Source organism: Ursus americanus, chromosome 16 (genome assembly GCF_024610735.1).
Source record: "Ursus americanus isolate L20-20 chromosome 16, mUrsAme1.1.p, whole genome shotgun sequence".
Taxonomy (NCBI): Eukaryota; Metazoa; Chordata; class Mammalia; order Carnivora; family Ursidae; genus Ursus; species Ursus americanus.
The window spans coordinates 58,277,291-58,301,045 of NC_142142.1; the positions used below are offsets into that span (position 1 = coordinate 58,277,291).

At 39.4% G+C, this 23,755-nt stretch overlaps 1 protein-coding gene across 1 annotated transcript in view; it reads right to left on the reverse strand.

Annotated features, from left to right (window-relative positions):
* DDX10 (DEAD-box helicase 10) overlaps window positions 1-23,063 on the reverse strand; it is a 255,608-nt gene extending 232,545 nt beyond the window's left edge. The window contains exons 1-7 of the mRNA XM_045797727.2: window positions 22,772-23,063; window positions 14,877-14,937; window positions 13,986-14,116; window positions 12,769-12,927; window positions 5,097-5,217; window positions 4,287-4,476; window positions 707-833 (exon numbers count right to left, since the gene is read on the reverse strand). Of these exons, the coding sequence (XP_045653683.2) occupies window positions 707-833; window positions 4,287-4,476; window positions 5,097-5,217; window positions 12,769-12,927; window positions 13,986-14,116; window positions 14,877-14,937; window positions 22,772-22,957 (975 nt within the window). The 5' untranslated portion in view covers window positions 22,958-23,063. The remainder of the gene's footprint in view (window positions 1-706; window positions 834-4,286; window positions 4,477-5,096; window positions 5,218-12,768; window positions 12,928-13,985; window positions 14,117-14,876; window positions 14,938-22,771) is intronic.
* Between the last annotated feature and the right edge of the window lie 692 nt (window positions 23,064-23,755).

Sequence of the window (23,755 nt, forward strand, 5' to 3'; positions counted from 1 at the left end):
AGGCCAGTACTTATCTTTCCCATAAGCTGGAGGGAAACTTACTAGCATATTTACCATGTTAAGTACTCAAAAAGCGACAAATCTGGAATCTACCTACTATATGCCAACTATATATCCTCAGGTAATCTGAAATATAGAGAGGAAAATGATATAAAAATCACTCAAGGTCCCTTCTCTTTAAGGGAAGAGACTAGTTTTCTTATTTATCATTGAATCCTTTATTCACAGCAAATGGCTACTGTTAAACAAATGTGTAACTAAATTAAAGACATATACACTATAGAAGGATGGGGGAAATTGCTTATTATAACAAGGGGGTCGGGAGTATCACAGAAGGACCTCCAGATATAACATTTGAGCTTAGCCTTAAAGGACATTCAACACTCTCTCAGCATTAGTGTAAAGGAATGCAGGGAGGGCATTCCAGAGATCATCATGATCAAGGACATCAAAGCACGGAAATAAATGGCATATTCAGTTCAGTATTCATGGAGGGTAGGTGTCAGATTATAAAGACCTGTGGTTAGTTGAGCCATTCAATGGTTTGTTCTACCAGTACTCACTGAGGGATACCACGCCTATCTATCATACTTCTCACCACATCTACCACTGTATTTTTTACAGGAGAAGAAATTGCTATTTATCTAACTGAAATCTGTTATTTTAAAAGGGATGATTCAACATGAATTATTTAATCATTCAGTACCTCTTTACAACTGGAGAAAAATACAATACTTTTCTTCTTCAGGTGGCTTCTCAAAAAGGAATACAACACACTTATTTTTTGCTGCAGCTCACAAACTATGTAGTTCTGTTCCAAAGTGGCAGGGGTGCTTATGGAAATAAGAGGAGGAAAAACGTTAAAAATATGCCACATTGGTTAGCTTTGAAATCCAGACTGCACAAAAAAAAAAAAAAAAAAAGTTAGAAAAATATTAACAGCATGCCTTTCCAACAAATTTCTCATACACATATATATACTGTGAAAGAGAACTTTTTAGAAATTAGAAATAGAATCAGATTATCACAATTTTGCAAATCCTAATGAAATAATGGACCTAGGCAATAATCATCATAAGCTACTAAAACTTTAAGATTAAAAAGCTATCATTCCTGCATAAACGGTTTGTTTGTATCAGATTAATACTTTGGTGGCCTATAGCACTAACTATAAAGGCTGGATTAAATATAAAACAAACAAACAAAAAAAAAAAAACAGAAGACATCAGAGAGCAACCACGGCAGCTAGTACTTGAAGTACTGAAAAAGAGATACCCCTGAGGCAAGCCCCATATTAATTTCCACTTTTCCCTCAAAGCATCTGCTGATTTGCATAACAGAGGAGAGCTGAGTAGCAACCTAGGCCTATATGTGGCAGTCCAAGATCCTAGAGAGGAGCCACAAAACACTGAATCTTAAATTCTTCATGCAATTTTCCCATGAGAGGTGTGACAATTCCTAAACTAAACACACACACACAAACACAGCAAAATGAGTGAAAACAAGCAAAAAACAACAACTGGGAAGCTCAGAGTTGAGCAGAGATCCTGGCAATCTTAGGGCTATGAAGTTGCTAACCCACACCTTCCAGCTGAGACCTCCGGAAGGCAAAATCCCAGCCAGGACCGAGGCAGAACAAACACAGAACAGAAATAGAACAGCCCCAGAGTCTAAAAGCCAGGGTAGCCCAGATCGAGGTCATCTGTTCTTACAACATCTACCTGCCACCAAAACAAAACAAAACAAAAACGAAAAAATCATTCATGAATTCACTAAGAATCAAAGACAAGAAAATCTTAAACAATACACAATATCTTCAAAGGAACAAGAAAACTGTCAGCTAACTTCGACATAAGAGTAGTCAGAACAATAGATACGTAACTTCGAAGAAAAAACATGCCAAGATAACCTTCAAAAATAAAGAATAAGAAGGTTCTCAGAAAAATCAAAACAGAATTTTTCCACTAGTAAACCTGAACTAAAAATAAAAGGAAATTCTTTTGAGCACAAGAAATAAAAATATCATAAAGAATAACTATTTGGATAAATCTAAATAAATATTGATGTTTCAAAAAGTAAATAACAGCTTATGGAGTTTAAAATGTATGAAATTAAAATACTTCACAATGAAGGCACAATGGAAAGGGGTAGAGACTTAAATAATACGTTAAGTTATAGATCAATGAACTAAATCCCCCAGTTGCAAAGCAACTGTCATACCTGGTAAAAGAACCATATGTTGCTTACAAAGTCAAATTTAAAATATAAGGGCATATATAATGTAAAGAGTAAATGAACAGAGGATTCACCATGCAAACATGAACCAAGAGAAAGCTGCTATAGGGAGACTAATATCATGCTAGATTTCAAGGCAAAAAGTATTAGTAGAGATAAAGAGCAACATTTCATAGTAATTAATGATGCTAACAAGAAATGTAATATTAAATTTGTATGCACCTAATAACATAAGCTCAGAATATCCATCTCAAATTTGAAATAGTTCATAATTCACCACAGAATTCAACTTATATTCACTGTAAAACACAGCAAATTACAATGATCCAAACACAATTTTTTCTCAAAAAAAAAAAAATCATTAGAAACACCATTTCACTACAATAGCAGTATAAAGAACACATACTGGTATACTTTTTCTAAGTATACCCTCATAACACAACTTCAGAAAGATCTAACTTTTAAATTACTTCTCTGGTCCTTCATGATTTGAGAGCAGATAAATGTCTTAAAAATATTCTTGCCTATGATTTTTCCCACGGTGTCTTAACCAAATTAACGGCTAGAGCAAAAACTTCAATAATGACATGAGACAAAATTCACAACAGTATCTGCTTTTTGTAGCGCTCTGGTGAACAAGAGATTAGAGTGCCACGGTCATTACCATACAGCCCACAGTTGTCAATTATGTCACTGGAGACATGGTTTCTGAAAACCCCATTTTTTATAAGTGATGGACCTGCATTTCAATCATCACTTATGGGGGTACCTGGGTGGCTCAGTCGGTTAAGTGTCCAATTCTCAGTTTCACCTCAGGTTACGATCTCAAGGTCATGAGATCAAGCCCTGCATGGCACTCCACACACAGAGCAGAGTCAGCTTGAAATTCTCTCCCTCCACCCCTCTCCCTGCTCATGCACTTTCTCAATCTCTCTCTCAAATAAATGAAATCTTTTAAAAAATCATTTATCAAATAGACAGTATTTGCATTCAGTTTTTTCTAACTCTGATCTATAAATAATAACCCATTGTTGTCTATGGAAATTGGCAACAGGGATACCATGTACAATTACCTTAAATTATGCACAGTTTTAGAGACCATCTAATGACTGAAAAATTCGTGTCTGGTAAAAACACTAAGGAGTCTTGAAAATAGGCAGAAAGCAAACAGCAAAAAGAACAAGACAATCTTTAGATTATTAATAGTACCAAGAATTGCAATAGCTATCTCAATACAACCTTACAAACAAGGACCATTAAGCTAAGGAGGAAACTACCTTACGAATCCCTTGCTATGCTGTTCCTGAGTTCTTGATAATCAAAGACACCCGAACTCAAATTCCTCAAATTTCATCCATTAAGATCACCTAGAAGCATGGAGTCTGGCCTCTTCTAGGGCTTTCTTTAATCCTAGACATCTAGTAGCTGAACAAAGTTCATGTGGGCCTCAAGGCCCATATTCTCAGAATTTAAAAACTTTCCAAGAGGATAATCCATCATTTTCCCCAATCTATTTCTTTTTAGACTAACATTTCATAGGAAAAATAGAAGTTAAGATAAAGATAATGGTAGGGTTGAATCCATACTGAGATCTTCAACACAGATTCTACTTACATTCACCAGAAAATATTTCTGCAAGTCAAGTATGTCCACGTTCTACAATGATTCATACCAAACATACATACACAAACTTCCACTTGTTGTATCAAAATACTCTTCAAAACCCATTTCCCCCAACCCATTTCCCACACAGCCACACAACCCCATTGCCCCTCATTTTATGCAGGGGTAGTTATTAAATACCTGTAAGGTATTTGTTCCCCAGACCACATTTTGAAAAAGACTGCACTAGAGTATTCCCACATATAAAGATGCATCAAATATTTAAATAATTTTAATTAATACATTTTACTCTGGTTCCACATCTCATAACACATAAAATGATGTCTAATTTCCTAAAAAAAGTAGTATTAATTTAAAATGTCTAATTCTTATACAAAAAGAATAGTGATTTTTTTATTAAATCAAACATGGTTTCAAATAGTACATACCTATATTTTGCTTTTTCATGAACCCAGACATACTCAGGGTTTTTTAAACTCAAACGTGCAAGGTCCTTTACAGATTTGGTTTGTGTAGCTGAGAAAAGTAAAGTCTGACGTTTCTTGGGAAGATTTTCAATAATAGCATTCATGGTATCAGCAAAGCCCATATCCAAGATTCTATCTGCTTCATCAAGAACTAAAAAGAGAAAATTCAAGGTGAACTCCAACATTTAAAATATATATTAGGCTAAATGTAATCTAGTCTCCTGGACTGGATCCTAGAAGAGAAAAAAAAGGCATTAGTGGAAAAACTGGTGAAATCCAAATAAAGTCTGGAATTTATATAATGGACCAATGTTAATCTTCATTTTGACAAAAGTATCACAGTTGTATAAGGTGTTACACTAGCGGAAACTGGCGGAGGGGTATAAAGGAGCTTCCTGTACTACCACTGCAATTGTTACAAAATCATTACAAAATAAAGATTTGATTTAAAAAAAAAATAATAATAATAACCACATTCGGTAATATCACCAGAAGTGGATATAGCTTAAAAGATAAATTCTTAGCAGTGTCAAATACTTTAGTGTCTAATTTCATATACAACTACTTATATTCTTCTGACCATTTTGTTCAAAAAAAGAAAAGTCTATTTGTACTCTCTGGGTTCAGAACTTCTACGCCAAAAAATTGTTTCAGGTTATTTCTCAGATGTTTTATTGAATAAATATTAAGATGAAAAATTTCTATCATTAAAATTTATGAGGTTTCTCTCCTGAATCTCAGATTGTTTCATTAGAAATTCATTAGACTCACCTAACATTTGGAGATTGGTAGCATGAAAACATATTGTTTCATCCATGTGTTGAAGAAGCCGACCCGGAGTGCAAACAAGTATATTTATGTTATTGATCCTCTCAGCTTCGTGTTTCAGATCCTGAAAACAGTTGTTTCTTTTGATTACACAGACACATCACAGAGCAGCCTGTGTATCAAAACTATAAGAGCCATCTGCATGTGTCATTTCATCATAGCAATGTCGATACGCTACAAAGAGACATGATTTCCCCTTCTATTTCTGCAGCACATCCAAATTTCTGGGCAAACAAAAGTCCTAAGTGAAGACCTAACGAGCTCAGAGTGCATGTAGGTTCTTAATTATAGCTAGGATTCTGAGGCCAAGAAAAATTTCCTATAAATGCTCCAAGTCTTCACTTCCCTTTACATCTGCCAGAACCGACTTACACTGGAATCACTGCCATCATTTAAGTCAGAACCCAGAGGCACTGGGGAGGCTCTCTGATACCATGAGCTCTCTACATTCTAGAAGCTGTCTCCTTGAAACAAGAACCAAAGAATGTTAGTCGTTAAAGAAGGGTGACGGGTACATGAATATGTCAGGGTTTGTGATGCTACTCTTTGTGTATGTTTGCATATAAATTCAAGAATTATCCTCACACTCTAGAAGAAACTCTAGCACAAACAAGCAGTCCAGCTATACTAGCAGATAGAGCAGAAGTCATACAGCAGGTTCCACCATGAGCTAAAATCAACATTCCTCAAAACCATCTTCTATTCCAGAAAGCTGGAGTATCAGACAAAACTGACTTTAAAACAATGACTGTAACAAAAGACAAAAAAGGGCATTACATAATGATAAAGGGATCAATCCAAAAAGAGGATATAACATAAGTATTTATGCACCAAACACAGGAGCACCTAAACACAAAAAATATTAACAGACATAAAGGGAGAAATTGACAGCAATACACTAACCACAGGGGACTTTAATACCCCACCTACATCAATGGATACATCATCTGGACAGAAAATCAATGAGGAAACACTGGACTTAAAATACATTAGACCACATGAACTTAACAGGTATATAAAAAACATTTCACCTAAAAAATGCAGAATACACATACTTTTCAAGTGTAAACAGAACACTCTCCAAGACAGATCACATGTTAGGCCACAAAACCAGTCTCAAATTGAAGACTGAAATCATATCAACCATCATAGTGATACAGGACTAACTCAAAAAACAAGAAAAATCCTAAAATAAACAATTTAACTTTACACCGACAGGAACCAGAAAAAGAACAGATAAAGCACAAAGTTATTAGAAGGAAGAACATAAAGATCAGAATGGAAATAAATAGAGTCTCAAAACACAATAGAAGGGGTGCCTGGGTGGCTCAGTCGGTTAAGCGTCTGACTTTGGCTCAGGTCATGATCTCAGGGTCCTGGGATCGAGTCCAGCATTGGGCTCCCTGCTCAGCGGGGAGTCTGCTTGTCCTTCTCCCTCTTCCCTTACCCACCCATCCTCTCTCTGTCTCTCTCTCAAAAAAATAAAATCTTTAAAAGAAAACAAACAATAGAAAATATCAATAGAATGAAAGTTGGTTCTGTGAAAAGACTTTTTAAAAACTGATAAACTGCTAATCACACTCATCAAGGAAAAAAGAGAAAACCTTCCCCAAAAAATCACAAATGAAGTTACAACCAACACCACAAAAATACAAAGAATTATAAATGACAACTAGAATTACATTACAACAAGCTGAAAAATCTAGAAAACAATAAACTCCTAGAAACACACAACTTAGAGCGCCTGGGTGGCTCAGTCAGTTAAGCATCTGCCTTCAGCTCGGGTCATGATCCCAGGGTCGTGGGACCCAGTCCTCCATTGGGGGAGGGGGGGGTCCCTGCTCCGTGGGGAGCCTGCTTCTCCCTCTGCCTCTGCCTCCCTGTCTCTCATGAATAAATAAATAAAATATTTTAAAATAAATAAGTACATAAAGAAATAAATAAATAAAACGAAGTGCCAAACTGTAAAAAAAGAAAAAAGAAAAAGAAACACACAACCTTCCAAGACTCAATCGCAAAGAAATGGACAATCCAAAAAGACTGATTACAAGTAATGAAATTCAATCAATAATTTGAACACTCCCAAAAAACAAAAGTCCAGGACCAGGCAGCTTCACAGGGAGTTCTAACATTTAAAGAAAAGTTAGTACCTATCTTCCTCAAACTGTTCCCAAAAATTGAAGAGGAAGGCACACTCCCAAACTCATTTTGCCGGACAAGCATTACCCAGATGCCAAAACCAGACAGTACCACAAAAAAAAAAAAAAAAAAAAGAAAGAAAGAAAAAGGAAAGAAAGAAAGAAAGAAAGAAAGAAAGAAAGAAAGAAAGAAAGAAAGAAAGAAAGAAAGAAAACTATTGACCACTATCTCTCATAAACACAGATGCAAAAATCCCCAACAAAATATTAGCAAACTCAGATTTAATACAATTCCTATCAAAATACCAACAGCATTTTTCACAGAACTAGAACAAATAACCCTAAAATTTGTATGGAACCACAAAAGACCTTGAATAGTCAAAGCAATCTGAAAAAGAAGAACAAAACTGGAGGTATCACAATTCCAGATTTCAAGTTACACTACAAAGTGGTAGTGATTAAAACAGTATGATACTGGCATAAAAACAGACACACAGGTCAATAGACTAATACCCAGAAATCAACCCACAACTATATGGTCAACTAATATTCGATATAATAGGAAAGACTATTCAATGGAAAAAAAGTCAGCCACTCCAAGAAGTACTATTGGGAAAACTGGACAGCCACACACAAAAGAATTAAAGTAGAGCACTTTCTTATACATATACAAAAATTAACTCAAAATGGATTAGAAACCTAAATATGAGACCTGAAACCATAAAAATTCTTGAAGAGAGCACAGGCATAACCTCTGACATCAGCCAGAGGGACATTTTTCTAGGTATGTCTGAGGCAAGGGAAATAAAAGCAAAAATAAACTACTGGGACTATATCAAAATAAAAAGCTTCTGCATAGCAAAGGAAACAAACCAACAAAACTAAAAGACAACCTATATAATGGGAGAAGATATTTGCAAATGACATATTCAATAAAGGTTAGTATCCAAAATATATAAAGAACTGATACAACTCAATACACAAATAATCCAATTAAAAAATGGGCAGAAGGGGCGCCTGGGTGGTTCAGTCATTAAGTGTCTGCCTTTGGCTCGGGTCATGATCCCAGCATTCTGGGATCGAGCCCTGCATCGGGGTCCCTCTCTCGCTGCCTCTATCTCTGTCAAATAAATAAATAAAATCTTAAAAAAAAAAAAAAAAACCTCAAAAAAAAAAAAAAATGGGCAGAAGACTATCATTTTCCCAAAGAAGACATGGATGGCCAAAAGACACATGAAAAGATGCTCAACATCACTCATCATCAGGGAAATGCAAATCAAAACCACAATGAGATATGGTCTCACATCAGTCAGAATGGCTAAAATCAACAACACAAGAAACAACAGGTGCTGACAAGGATGTAGAGAAAGGTGAACACTTTTGCACTACTGGTTGAAATGCAAGCTGGTACAGCCACTCTGGAAAACAGTATGGAGGTTCCTCAAAGAGTTAAAAATAGGGGCACCTGGGTGGCTCAGTTGGTTAAGCGTTGGACTCTTGATTTCAGCTCAGGTCATGATCTCAGGGTCATGATTTTTGAGCCCCACATGGGGCTCTGTGCTCAGTGCAGAGTCTGCCTGTGCCTCTCCCTTCCCCTCTGCCCCTCCCCAGCTTGTGCATGTGCTCGCACTTTCTCTCTCAAATATATAAATAAAATCTTTAATAAAAATACTAAACACCTTTGTCTAAAGAGCCCTTTAAAAAAAAAAGTTAAAAACAGAACTACCCTAGGATCCAGCAATTGCACTACTGGGTATGTATCCAAAGAATACAAAACACCAATTCAAAAGGACACATGCACCCTGAATAGCAGCATTATCTACAAAAGCCAAATTATGGAAACAGCCCAAGTGTCCATCAACTGATGAATGTAAAAGGAAGAGGTGGTGTGTATACACACACACACACACACACACACACACACACACACACACACTGGAATATTACCATAATATTCCAGCCATAAAAAAGAATGAAATTTTGCCATTTGTGATGACATGTATACACACACACACACACATGTATACACACACACACACACACACACACTGGAATATTACCATAATATTCCAGCCATAAAAAAGAATGAAATTTTGCCATTTGTGATGACATGTATACACACACACACACACATGTATACACACACACACACACACACACACACACACACTGGAATATTACCATAATATTCCAGCCATAAAAAAGAATGAAATTTTGTCATTTGTGATGACATGTATACACACACACACACACATGTATACACACACACACACACACACACACACACACACACTGGAATATTACCATAATATTCCAGCCATAAAAAAGAATGAAATTTTGCCATTTGTGATGACATGGATGGAGCCAGAGTATGATACTAAGTGAAATAAGTCAGAGAAAGGCAAATACTTTATGATGTCACTCATATGTGGAATTTAAGAAACAAAACAAATGAGCAAAGGAAAACAAGAAAGAGAAAGAGAGGCAAACCAAGAAACAAACTCTTAACTAAAGAGAACTAATGGTTACGAGACGGGACGTGGGTGGAGAGATGGGGGAAATAGAGGATGGAGATTAAAGAGTACGCTTATTATAATGAAAAATATAAAATGATAAAAAATATATTAGCAAACCAGATCCAACAATACAAGAATCGTACACCACGATCAAGTGGGATTTACTCTACAGATGCAAGAACGGTTCAACATCTGCAAATCAACATGATATGCCACATTAACAAAACAAAGGATTAAAATCATATGATCTCAAAGATGCAGAAAAAGCATATGACCAAATTCAACATCCATTCATGATAAAAACTCTCAACAAAGTGGGTATGGAAGGAACATCTCAACATACTAAAGGCCACAAAGGACAAACTCAAAAACTAACATCATACTCAATGGTAAAAAACTAAAAGCTTTTCCCAGCCAGAGCAATTAGGCAAGAAAAAGAAAAAAAAGGCATCCAAATAGAAAAGGAAGAAGTAAAACTGTCACTATCTGCTGACACAGGATACTATATATAAAGAACCCTGAAGACTTAATCAAAAAAGTATGAGAACTAACGCACAAATTCAGTAAAGTCACAGATACAAAATTAACATACAGAAATCATTTGTGTTTCCATATACTAATAACAAGCAATTAGAAAGAAATTAAGAAAACCGTTCCATTTACAATTGCACCGATAAATTATAAAATACCTAGGAATTAACAACTAAAGAGATTAAAAGAAAAAAGAACAGTAATAAAAACCAAAAAACCTGTCCTCTGAAGACTTTAAGACACTCATGAAAGAAACTGAAGACTACACAAACGGAAAGCTATCTCGAGCTCACAGATAACAAAAATATTGTTAAAATGTCCATACTACCCAAAGCAATCTACAGATTCAATGCAATCCCCATTGAAATAACAATGGTATTTTCACAGAAATAGAACAAAGAATTCTAAAATTTGCATGAAACCACAAAGACCCCAAATAGCCAAAGCAATCTTGAGAAAGAACAAAGCTAGAGATACCACAATTCCAGATTTCAAACTGTATTACAAAGCTATCATAACCAAAACAGTATGGTACTGGCATGAAATGGACACACAGATCAATGTAATAGAATATAGAACCCAGAAATAAACCCACACATATGTTAATTAATCTATGACAAAAGAGAAAAGAATATACAATGGAGAAAAGATGTCTCCTCTATTCATGGTGTTAAGAAAACTGGACAGATACATGCAAAAAAGTCAAACTGGACCACTGTCTTTTACTATATACAAAAATAAACTCAAAATGGATTAAAGATTTGAACATAAGATCTGAAAGCATAAAACGCTTAGAAGAAAACATGGGCAGTGATCTCTTGGCCTTAGCAACATTGCTGTCGATACGTCTCCTCAGGCAAGGGAAACAAAAGCAAAAACAAACTTGGGACTTCCTCAAAGTAAAAAGTTTTTGTACAACAAAGGAAACCATTAAGAAAATGAGAAGGCAACCTACTAAATGGAAAAAAGTATCTGCAAATGACATATCTGATAAGGGTTTAATATCCTACATATATATGTGATATATAATATCCTATGATATCCTATTTACATACAATATATATGTCATATATATGATATATATAAAGAACTTCTACAACTCAACACCAAAAAAACCAAACAACCTAATTAAAAAGCGGTCTTAGAACTTGGATATTTTCCCAAAGATATACAGTTCCTAAAAACATACAGTTTCCCAAAGGCAAACATTGACATGAAAAGATGCTCCATGTCACCAATCATCCAAGAAATCCGAATCAAAACCACCACTCCTGCCAGACTAGCTAATATTGAAAAGAAGTAAGCATCGGTGAGGATGTGGAGAAAAGGGAACCTTTGTGCACTGCTGGTGGGAATGTGAACTGATGCAACCACTATGGAAAACAGTATGGAGGTTCCTCAAAGAAATTAAAAACAGAACTACCACACGATGCAACAATTCCAGTTCTGGGTATTTACCCAAAGAAAATAACACCAATTCAAAGAGATATATACAGCCCTATGTTCGCTGTAGCATTCCTCACAATAGCCTAGATATGGAAGCAACCCAAGTGTCCATCAATAGATGAATGGACAAAAAGATGTAGTATATTTATATAAAGGAACATTACTCATTCATAAAAAAGAATGAGATCTTGCCACCTACAACAACATAGGCAGACGCAGAGAACACTATGCTTAAGTAAAATAAGTCAGAAAAAGACAAATACCAGATAATTTCACTTATATATGGAATCCAAAAAAAAACAACAAAAAGCAGAAATAGACATATAAATACAGAAAACAAATTGATGATTGCCAGAGAGGAGAGGGATGGGCAAAATGGGTGACGGGCATTGGGAGATACAAGCTTCCAGTTGTGAAATGACGAAGTCACAGGGATGAAAGACACAGCATAGGAAATAGAGTCGACAGTACTGTAATAGCGTCGTATGGTGACAGATGGTAGCTACACTTGTGGTGAGCATACCAAAGCGTATAGACTTGTTGAATCAGTATGTTGTACACCTGAAACTAATGTAATTATGTGTTAACTATACTTCAATTACAAAAATAGTTTAAAAAAATTTTTAAAGCACTGTCTTCCTTTCTCCTGCTGCTGATTCAGCAATGTTCTGAATTATTCAACCTCTTAGATATTTTCTTAAAAGGAACTAGTCCAAATACTCAAATGTTACCTTTTCCAAGTAAATTAACAAAAAATTTACAGGCTGTTTAGAGTACATTAATCTCAGAGAAGCTGATCAATTCAGATACCCTCACAAAAATGGACTTTCTGGACCTTCGAAATTGATAATCAGAACTCTAGATGACAGTGACCCCACCAGGATGCCAGCCTACCTGTTTAAATGAAATCTCCACCTCTTTCCTGTCAACTGCCACAGTGCTCCAATGTAAGTTATAGAAAAAAGGACAAGACAAAAGACAAACCTTTCCACCAATGATGAGACCAGCCGAAAAGTCATGATTCTTTCCTACTTTTCGGAGAACCTCAAAGGTCTGATAGGCCAGTTCTCTCGTAGGTGATATAATCAGAACCCCCAGCCCATCTGTTGAGGTCCACTGTAGACGATATAAGGCTTCCAGCACCTCAAAAAAGACAGCAAATTTGTGTTTAGTAAGTCCTTTCAGAAGGCAGCATTTTGATTCCTGAACCGACCTTGCTCCTCCCAATCAAAGGCACCTTCCAAGCAGAAGACATACCAGTCTCAAGTGTCATCCAATCAGAAAGAAGAAATTCTGTTTTTTTCTTTTTCTTCCAGCCACCAGATCCCTCAAGTCATAGAGGGAAGGGAACTTAAACCTCACGGCAGGTCAGCTGTCGCCAGAGCCCTGCCAGCAAGAGACTGGCCAACAGTGAGAGGTACGTGCAGCCCTCAAACTATTAAAACAGATTTTGGAGAAATATCTGTCACTATTTTCTGAACAGAAACCACATTAAACTTTCATCGGTGTAGTTACTGTAATTATAGTGACTGACTTTTCTAGTTGTAGAGAAACATCTTTATGAAAAATTGGATTTAAGGGAAAAATGGTTTTGCAATACTTGGAACAAAAACTCGAATGTGATTTTTCTAAGCCAATTATTTTGTTGGAATTAAATTATGAGACCAACTGCATAAATGAGATATAAATAAATTCCTAAGAGACTCTATTGTTTTACTGCTCAAAACGACAGCTATCAATGTCCTGGAAAATTCTCAATGAATCACCCAATCTCCTTAAAGTGAGCATACTTCAGCTTTATCCTAATCAAGTGGCAAGTATAAATGCAATCGGCAGGTTTGCAAGCACGAGTGCACAAACAGCCTCCCCGGCCTGCCCCAGTGGTCCTACAACAGGGTGGAACCATGCCCACCTGCCCCCCTGAAAAATACACATCTTTCAGGAATGCAAAGGCTTGTCAAGAAACAGTATTTCACTCATTCAAAAAGTTACTAAGTGCCCACCAGGTGCAAGGAACTATGTTAGGACAAAGGGAGTATGGTGGAAAACAGGACCGTTGGAGCCCCCGTCTGATACAGTTTGCACTCTAGCCAAAGAAATCCAACAGGAAACAACTCTCTACATAATGATTTCTACCTAGGCACATAATATTTTAAAAACATGTAATAAAGGACTTGACCCAATATAAAAAAATGACTTACTGGAACAAGGAAAGCCAAAGTCTTGCCAGATCCTGTCTTGGCAGCTCCAAGAACATCTTTACCTTGCAAAGCCAACCCAATGGTCTGCTTCTGTATTTCAGTTACCAAACGGTACTGGGCTTCTTGCAAACCTGCCAGTGTGGAGGGGAAGAGAGTGACACTTCAGAAAACCCCCGTAAAACAGGTGTATGGGCTGAATTGTGCCCCCTAAAACTCCTACGTTGAAGCCCTAACACCCATATTCAGAAATAGGGCCTCTGAAGTGGTGATTAAGTTCAAATGAGCCCTGATCTGATGTCACTGGTGTCCTTATAAGAAGGGGAAATTTGGACACAAAAAGAGACACCAATGGTATGACTGCACAGTAGGACAGCCACATGAAGACGCAGCAAGAGAGTGGTCATTCACAAGCCAAGGAGAGAGTCCTGGAACAGACCATTTCACACTGGCTCTTGGAGGAAACTAACCCTGCCAGTATCTTGATCTTTGGACTTCTAGCCTCCAGAACTATGAGAAAATTCATTTCTATTGTTTAAGTACCCCCCACCTCCCAGTCTGAGATTTTGTTCTGGTGGCCCTAACACACTAATATAAAAGATGTCACTTTTGTTTTCTTGTTCATTTTAACTAATACACTTAGATTTTATTTTAATTACTGAGAGGCCCTGGCATCTTGCTTTTTAACTACTGTTTAACTAGTCCAGAAAGGATGAGAATGATAAATCGAGCAAACTCAAATGAATTAATATTGTTTCTTGGTGTTAGAGGTTCAAGATATCAAAATTATTTGCCAAAATAATTATCTTTCAAGTTAAATGCTCTCAATCTTTTTCCATTTATAAAAAACATCAAGAAACCCAACAACATGTCCCAAAATCACCATATGCCTACCTTTCAATGTTTTTTTGGACAAGGGGAAATCTGAAAATCTTGTAATTTCATTTACATTTATCTGAAAAAAGAAAAAGGAGACTACGTCAGCTAAGACAAAATAATGCACCGTATAATTTGCTTTACAACAAGGCCATTTTTGATCTACGTTGTGCTGCCTGGCTAGTCCTTGGTACTACAGGATTGAATTCAACCATCACTTCTAATTAAAAACCATCATTCCTTCTAGAAAGAAATATGCCTTAGGAAAGTTGCCATGAATCAAAAATATAAGCTTATAACAATTTAAATTGATTAAAAAAAAACACACCACCTCATTCATTCAAAACACACACACACCACCACTACCACCACAATGCTCCTTCACCTCTGAGAACATAGTTAATCATCACCACATCAGTTTTAGGAAGAAACTCTACCTTCAGTCCATCCTTCAAGGAATATTAAGAAATAAGGGGCAAAATGACTCTAAGCCACAGAGCACAATGAGAATACTTCTATTTACACACTTTGGAGAACAGATTGAAGTTAATTGGAGAAATCTATCTTGTTAGCACAAATCTTTTCAAGTTTTAACCATCAATCAGTGACATGACAAATCCAACCCGACCACTCTTCATTTGGGGGTACAGTGAAGGAGGGGCCATTAACAATAACCAGAAGAAACATCTCAGTCACGCTTTGAAGCCACAATAAGTAACATTTTGCCCTTTAACTTTACATTATCTAAATGTTCGTTACTGATGTTCTTCATTAGCATAAACCCAATTTTCTGAATTTCATTTCAGCTACTCAGGAGAATTATTTTATCATAGATGCTGAAAGCAGGAACTCCTGTTCAGATCTGAGAATATGCTGCCAAATTATTCATGATTCACAAAAGGGAAAAGTTGCATTTGTAAGGTTCATTTATTTAAATTACACCCCAGGCAGTAAAGGGATGGCAGATTTTATTTCATTTTATAGTCTACAGTATCATCTTTCCCAAGATCCTTAGTGTAGCTCAGATAGGGTTATTCTCTGTCCTCACATGCTGAAAACACAAATATTAAAACATCGCCTTAATCCCTACAAAACATTCCAGAGAAGAGCGAAGAGGAATAATCAGCGTACCCACATCAGAGAAAAGTTCATTAGAATATCCTGTCCCATCAGGGAACCTTAATTAGAAGGTAAATCTCACAAACACAACATCAAAATTAGAGGCAGTCCACCCACGCACTTGTGATGTGATCAGCAAAAAAGCTGTTTTCACAAAGAAGAGAAGGCTTACAGGAGGAGCTAGACGAGCCACACTCTGGTCAGCCTCCACCAGCGACACAATACAGGCAAAGTGGGCTAATTCAAGCAAACACTGCACATCTCTCTCTAGTCTGCTGACCTCCTAACGGAAAGTCTGGAAGAACAGAACTGTTCCAGCATTCTGTCAGCCATTACAGTGTAGATCTATACAACATATTCTTAGAAAGAAGTCAAAGAAACAGAAGGAAATTTTTACTCCACTGATGAACTAGAACAGAAGTCAGCAAACTATGGCCCAATCCAATCTGCTGCCCGTTCTTCCAAACCGTTTTCCTGGAGCACAGCTACAACTACTCATTTACATAGTGTCTATGTGATTATGACAGAGATCACGTGACCCACAAAGCCTAATATTGACTATCTGGCCTGTTACAGAAAAAGATTGCCGACCCTGTTCCAGAAGACTCTCAGTTACGTTCCAAGGAATATTTAGAACTCAAGGAAGTCGGCTATGGTTCCTACAAACAAAAGTAACTCGGCCCTTTCTTTTCTTAAAAAAAAAAAAAAAAAATCACTCCTGTCTTCCAGTGTTCATACTCCCTCTGAAATCTGTATCACTCTTCTAAAATCAGAGAACAGATGTTTCAGTGACAGTACTGTTCAGGACTTCCTACCACTGGTGGGAAACCTAGAGGGGGCGGAGGGGAAAACAGGGCGGATACCACTGACCACCCCCTGTGCTTCTTCCAACACACTCTCACAACTCTCATTTCTCACAAAAGTACTATTTTCATATCCTCAAAGCAGGAGATGAAAATAGAAGAACGTTCTAGAATGCTCCACCTCCTGCAATCATGACAAGAAAAGCAATCTGCCACACCAAATTCTGATTAAGGGGGGAAACCATGGATTAGAGCACAGGGTTCCAATATAGCACAAGCTGATTACTATCACAGTCTAAATGAATCCCAGGTGCAGAGATGGAGTCACTCAGCAACAGTGACAACAGTGGCTGAACTGAAACAAAGAGCTCAACATTTCTCAACAAGCTTCAATCCCCAACTCCCCATCAGAACCCCCAAGACACACCCCCTACGAGGTGGCCTTAGAAATAAACCCCCCAGATGTCCAGCTTCAGGGAACACAGTCAACCGATGAGCAGCAGTTGATCCTCCAGACCCACCACCGACGGTGCCATGCTTCCCTGGCTGCTCCCAATGACTGCTCACAGCAGCAGTACAACTGGAGACTCATTCCTGCAAGACCAGAGATTCCCTTCAAGGGCAACTTTGGTTCCAAGACACCCCATCAGCAGAAGCCTTCTTAGACTGTGCTGCAGCCTGAGACTCTTCCTACTGGCTCCTCCTTCCGTCCTCCCTCCTCTCCCTATTTCTGTTCCTTCTCCTCCACTTCTGCAGACATTTCCGTCCAATAAATCTCCAATCCACTTAATCCCAACGCAGTATCTGCCTCTCAAAAGACCTAAAGCCTAGACTATAGCAATGGTCTCTGACCTGGTCACAGCCTCCACAGCCTTTACAGCTTCACTATGTTCTCTAACTGCTCCCACAGACTCCCCAGTGCTTCCCGATAGTCTCCAAACATGGCCTCTGTATGAATTTCCCACAGGGGCTGAAACAAATACCACCGACAGTGGCTTAAACCAACATAAATTGATTAACTTATAACTCTGGAAGTCAGAAGTCCAAAATGGGTCTCACTCAGCTAAAATTCTTTTTGGTGACTATAGGAGAGAATCCACTTCCTTGCTTTTTCTAGCTTCTACAGACTGCACACTTCCTTGGATTGGTTTACGTCAGCCTTCCAACTTCAAAGCCAGCCAGCGATGGTCTTCCTGTCTTCCTCACTTCACAGCATTCCCACACCAACTCTTCTGCCCCTCTCCTCCACATTTCAGGACCTGTGGGTCACCACACTGGCCCAATTGGATAATCCTGATCCCCCTATGTTAAGGCCAGCTAATCAGCAACCTTAATTCCCCTTTGCCATATAACTCATTCACAGGCTCAGGGTTAGGATGCAGACATCTTTGGGAGGCCATTATTCTAACCACTACAGCCTCTAAAACTGTTGACAATCCACCTCTGACCCTCTTCTGCAACCTCATCTGAAGCCAGTTCAGGAGCACATACTGCACTAAAGGGAGTATCTCCCCCTCAGAGAACACCATGTATTTTAATATCTTTTTGTATATTCTTGCGTTGCTCCCTTGATGTATAATGTTCTTGCCAATCCTTTCTAACTGGAGAACATATCATTCAAGAACTAGCTCCACTCATGGCTACCACAAACTGCTAGACAGTTTGTGCCCTACACAAAGGCATATGGGGGCTGAAATCCAGCTCACGCTCAGCTCCACAAGCCAGGCCTGAGGCTGCAATGACAAGAAGGAAGGGCAGCATGCCCAGGGGAAACACATTTTTCAAATCCACCTAGCCAGAAAGGGCAGGGACAGAATAACTCAACCTCCTTTCCCCTAATTACCCTCTAACTCCACAGCACTGTACATATTTAGGATTATAACATTTATCAAAATGTATCAACCCTCCACCTCCCTAGGGACACAGACATGTATTTTTTCCCATCTATTTTGACCTAGGCCTCAACAAGTACCTCGTCAAACTGTTACAGATATTTCTGAATCAAACTGTTCAGTGTTTAACCAGTGAAGCTACTGAACACCATCCTTGTATTATAAAACGCTGTAATACAAGTTTTATGCACAGATGCTATCTTCTGAGGAACCCTGTAGTGAAGGTCTACACCTCAGTTACCTAGACAATAACAAATCTGCTATGACTGTATTCTAGTATTGCCAGCCCTGGCATTTGATTTCACAGTGCCTTTCTTTCTTGACAAAATCTTAAGAAAATATTTCTAAGATTAAACATAAATAAATAAAACACAACAATACTTACAGGGAAAATCTGTTCCTTCAGTTTAGTGAAAAGACTAGAATTTAAACATTCGTGAGGTGCGACACAGTAAAGTGTAGTGATTTGGCACTCTGGCATAAGACCTAGACTACCTGAGCTAGAACTTCTTCACTACTAGCTGTTTAAGCTTGCAGAAATTATTTAATTTTGTTCTTCCTTAAAGCTTCTCACCTGTATAATGGAAACAGTCTCATAGTGTCTTCAATTGTGAGGATATGGCAAGTTAACGCATAAAAAGCTTCATAAGTGTTAATAATTGTAATTCAAACAAAAGACCAAAAAGAATAGACCTATGTTACCAACCAGAATAAAGCCATATGGAAAAGGTCTTTGGGCACCAAGTAACATCTAAACACTAAGCGTCTACTCCAGGACAAGCACCGTACTATGTTGGGTGGGAACATGTCTGGGAAGTGTCCGGGAAGCCCAAAGGTAGTGTGTCAAAGGTTTCTGACCTTCAGGGGTTCATGATTTAGCAGGAAAGTTAAGGAAGAAGTTAAACAAAGAAGCCAATCATCACAGCCTGGTGATAATGCTGTAATAAAAGTATACGAAATGTTACAGACACACAGCAGCCCTAACCCCACTTGGGGAGGTCAGGAAGAGAAGTTTAAATTTTGAAGGACTGGTAGGTGTTCCTAGAGTGGGAGAACGGGGGTGCTCACTGCAAGCAGTGGAAACATCAAGTACCAGGACAAGAAGCATCAGGGAGCGAGGTGACCAGGTGGTTCAGTCAGTTAAGCATCTGACTTCAGCTCAGGTCATGATCTCAGGGTCCTGGGATCGAGTCCCATGTCAGGCTCCCCACTTAGCCAGGAGCCTGCTTCTTCCTCTTCCTCTGCTCGTGCTCTCTCTCTCCAATAAATAAGTAAATTCTTTGAATAATCTCTTAAAAAAAAAAAAAGCAGCAGCAGCAGCAGGGAGCATGGCCAATTCATGAAACTACAAGTTGTTCTTCCATGTATGCTTACCACACACCACTTGGTTTACATACATTACCTCTTTGAGCCTTACAACACTCTGGGTAATTAGGAACCTCTGCTGAATGAAAGAAACTGAGACTCAGGAATATTAAGAAACTTGGCTACTCAATACCCAAACTGAGTGAGATTTAAACCAGGTCTGCCTGACCACAAATAACTTACTCTTCCTCTGGAGTAGAACATGTTGACACATGAAAGTATCTGACCATTTTCCTGGAAGTGACTGTGAGGCAAGGGAGGGTTTTAATCAGGAATAAGACTATTGAATTATCATCTTGGAAAGAATCATTCTGCCAGCAATACAGAAGATAGGTTAGAGGGGGATAAGGCCTAAGGGCCAAATCCAGCCACCGGTTTTCCTAACTGAAATTTTGCTGGAACACAACTATACCCACCTGTTTAAGTATTTCCAAGTCAGCTTTTGTGTTACAATGGCAGAGTTGAGTAGTTTCACCCTCTTGACCTGCAAAGCTGAAACCATTTACTATCTGGTCCTTTACAGAAAAAGCTTGCTAATCCCTATTATAAGCAAATACCTACTGTAGTAATCCATGCAAAAGATGATGCGGCCTGAACTAAGGCATAGCAGAGGGGATGGAGTAACACTTAAAAAATTTAAGAGGCAGAGAAGATTATGAGTGTGACTGGATGGAATAGTGCTGAGAGGGAAGTGTCTAGGATGACTCCTAGGTTTCTAGCTCAGCAGTCTGCTTGGATAGTGGGGCTAGCATGTGGTGGGCCAAATAACAGCCCCAAATATGTCCATGTTAACCTCCACAACTGAGAATGCTATCTTAGATGGCAAAAGTGATTTTGTCCAGGTCATTATTAAAGATATGAGATGGGCGATTATCCTTAATATTCTGGGTGGGCCCTAAATGCAATCAGAAGTATCCTTATTTTAAAAGGGCACAAGTAGATTTAATACAGAGCCAAAGGCAATGCGTCCATGGAGGAAGAGATGGGAGTGATGCAGCCACAAGCCAAGGAATGCAGCCACCAGAAGCTAGAAGCTACAAGAAATGGATTTTTCCCGAGAGCCTCCATGTGGAGCATGGCCTTGCTGACACCTTGACTCCAGCCCAGTGAAATGGATTTCAGATTTCTGGCTTCCAGAAATATGAGAGAACAAATATCTGTTGTTTTAAGGCATGGAGTTTGTGGCAATTTGTTACAGTGGCAAGAGGAAACTAATACACAGGACTGTGATTTGGGAGTCAAAGATGATAAGCTCAGTTTTGGACTTGTGTATTTAAGGTACCCTGACAGGTAAAAACTATTCAGCGAAGTCAGAAAAAAAGAATATGAACTCAGAAGAGCTGAGGGTAGAATACGAAAAGGAGTCACCAGTCCACAGGAATAAGCATTGGGATTACACAAAAGAAAGAAAGGCTGAGATTATACCCCTTAAGCAAGTCTAGTTCGATAAGACTCTAAAATGCAATCTAATAGTTTACAATGGTTTCTTAAGGTGCTGTGCATACAGCAATAGTAGTAATAATGTACCAGCTAATATATTTATATGTATCAGACATGTGAAGAATGCTTAACATGTGTTCTAACTCCTCCCAACAACTTATAAAATAGATATTATTATGCCTTTTAAAGATAAGAAAAGGGAAACAGAGTAAATAACATGCCCAAAGTCACTCATCTGGTGATCAAAAGCCAGGATCAAATTATCATTTACTTAACTCAAAAGCCCAAACAAAAATAAAGGTTATCTATCTAATCTTACTGTTGACCTAAGAGTCCTTTAAAGGAAAGCTATACCAGCATGACACTTGATGACTATAATTTCAGAAATGTCCCATATATTAAATCCCTGATTATACCACACTAGAAGGGGGCAATCACTGAGAGGCTGAGTGAGGTGGGTGAAGGCCAACAGAAGGGGTTTGTGGGGAGCCAGGGAGAGGGGGTACTGACCATGCCAAGGAGACTAAGGGAGGGGGGGTGGGGGGGGGTGGGAGGAGAGGACAAGGGGTCAAAATGAAAACTACAGGGCTACTCATCTGAGAACATCCACTACAACGTAGTATGCAGGAGGCCAGCTTTCCTATGCCAATTCTTGGACGGGGACATGAATCAAGAAGAGAAAATGAGATAAGCACAGGAAGGAAGGCGGATGATGTCAAGGTCTGCAGATCTGGCATAATGGTTAAAAAGCAAAGGCTTTGGACTTGGAAAGACATGAGTCTAGGTTCCAATTCCACACCACCTACTAACATATGAGCGTAAAACAAGTCCCTTATCTTCTCAAAGCCTCAATGTTTCTCACCTGTAAAATGGGAATACGACCCATCCTCATTCCAAGTCACCTAATTAATGTAAAGCACATAGTAGCTGAAAACATAGGTGTCGTTATAACCACTAGTCCCGTTAGTACTACTGTGAGTATTACCCTGTTTCACTACTAACTCCTTGCTCTCAAGGGCCACTGCATTTCCATCATTTTATCAAGAGCAGTGTGGCGAGCAGAAGAGCGGCCTGGATGGTCTGGAGACCTGGTCCGCGGCGCCCGGCAGACCACCTGTGGGGCCTCAGCGGGGCCCCGGCCGGCACCTGTCACCCCACCACCGTCTCCAGCCCGGTGGACTGCCGGCTTGCCGCCCCCCCCGCAACCTGTGACAGATCTCCCATCGCCGCGGGGACTTGCGGCCCCGCCGCCCCCCGCGGTCCGCCCGGGCCCCCGCCCCAGCGCCGGCCTCACCTTCTCGTAGTTCTGCATGAGGCGGCTGATAGCCTCGCGCTCCACCTGCCACTCGGGCTTCTTCAGCTGCTTCCTCAATTGCTTCTTTTGGCTCTGCTTATGGCTGTGTTTCTTCTTCCAACGGTTGAAGCTCCGCACCGGGTCGGGCCGGCCTCCCGGCCCCCGAGAGTCGGCAGTTTTGCCCATCGCGACAGCGGCGGAGTCAGCCCAGACCGCCCCCAGACACGAGACACTTCAGGCCAGGCGGAGGGACCGCACTGAGAAGACGCGGAACCAGCGTGGGGAAAGACGGGTGACGGCGCATGCGCGGACCCCGGACGGAGCCCGCCCCCGAGCTTTTGAAACCGGGGCACACGCCATTGACTGCAAGGGAAAACTGGACGCTGATTGGTGACTTGGATTCCGCAGGGCGTAGCCGGCAAGCGGCGGGGAGACGGAGGCGGAGCGATCTGAGGAAGAGGGCGGGGCTAGCGGCGCCGGGAGCACGCTGGCCCTTTAAATAGACGCCTGCGCACAGGTTGCTGTTACTATGGTGACGTCACACTACTTTAGAACTGTTAATACATGCTTGCCCGGGGTCTACCTTGGCAAAGCGTGCGCTTAGGCATGCACGCACACTCAAACACGTGCACTGTGTGTGAATTATAATTGTGATCCCCGTTTTGCGTTTTTCGCCCCAGGAAAGACTTGCCCAAAGCTCAAACAGCTATTTAATAAAATCCGATTTCAATCCCGGTCAGCATACCCCCCCTAGGAATAAAAACTGAATATTCCATATTCTAATGTCCCTCTAGGTTTGCCCTTTTCTCCAACCCCGCAGACTCTGCTGCAGCAGCAGGGAACTGAAGCAGAGTCGAACTGAATCTTCCTTAAATGCACTTATGAGGACAAGATGAAAACTAAAAATAAAGAATTGAAAGAAAAGGTACTTGCAAATTGGCCATTTACGTGAACTGAACTTCAGTGGATTGGTTTTTTGACACA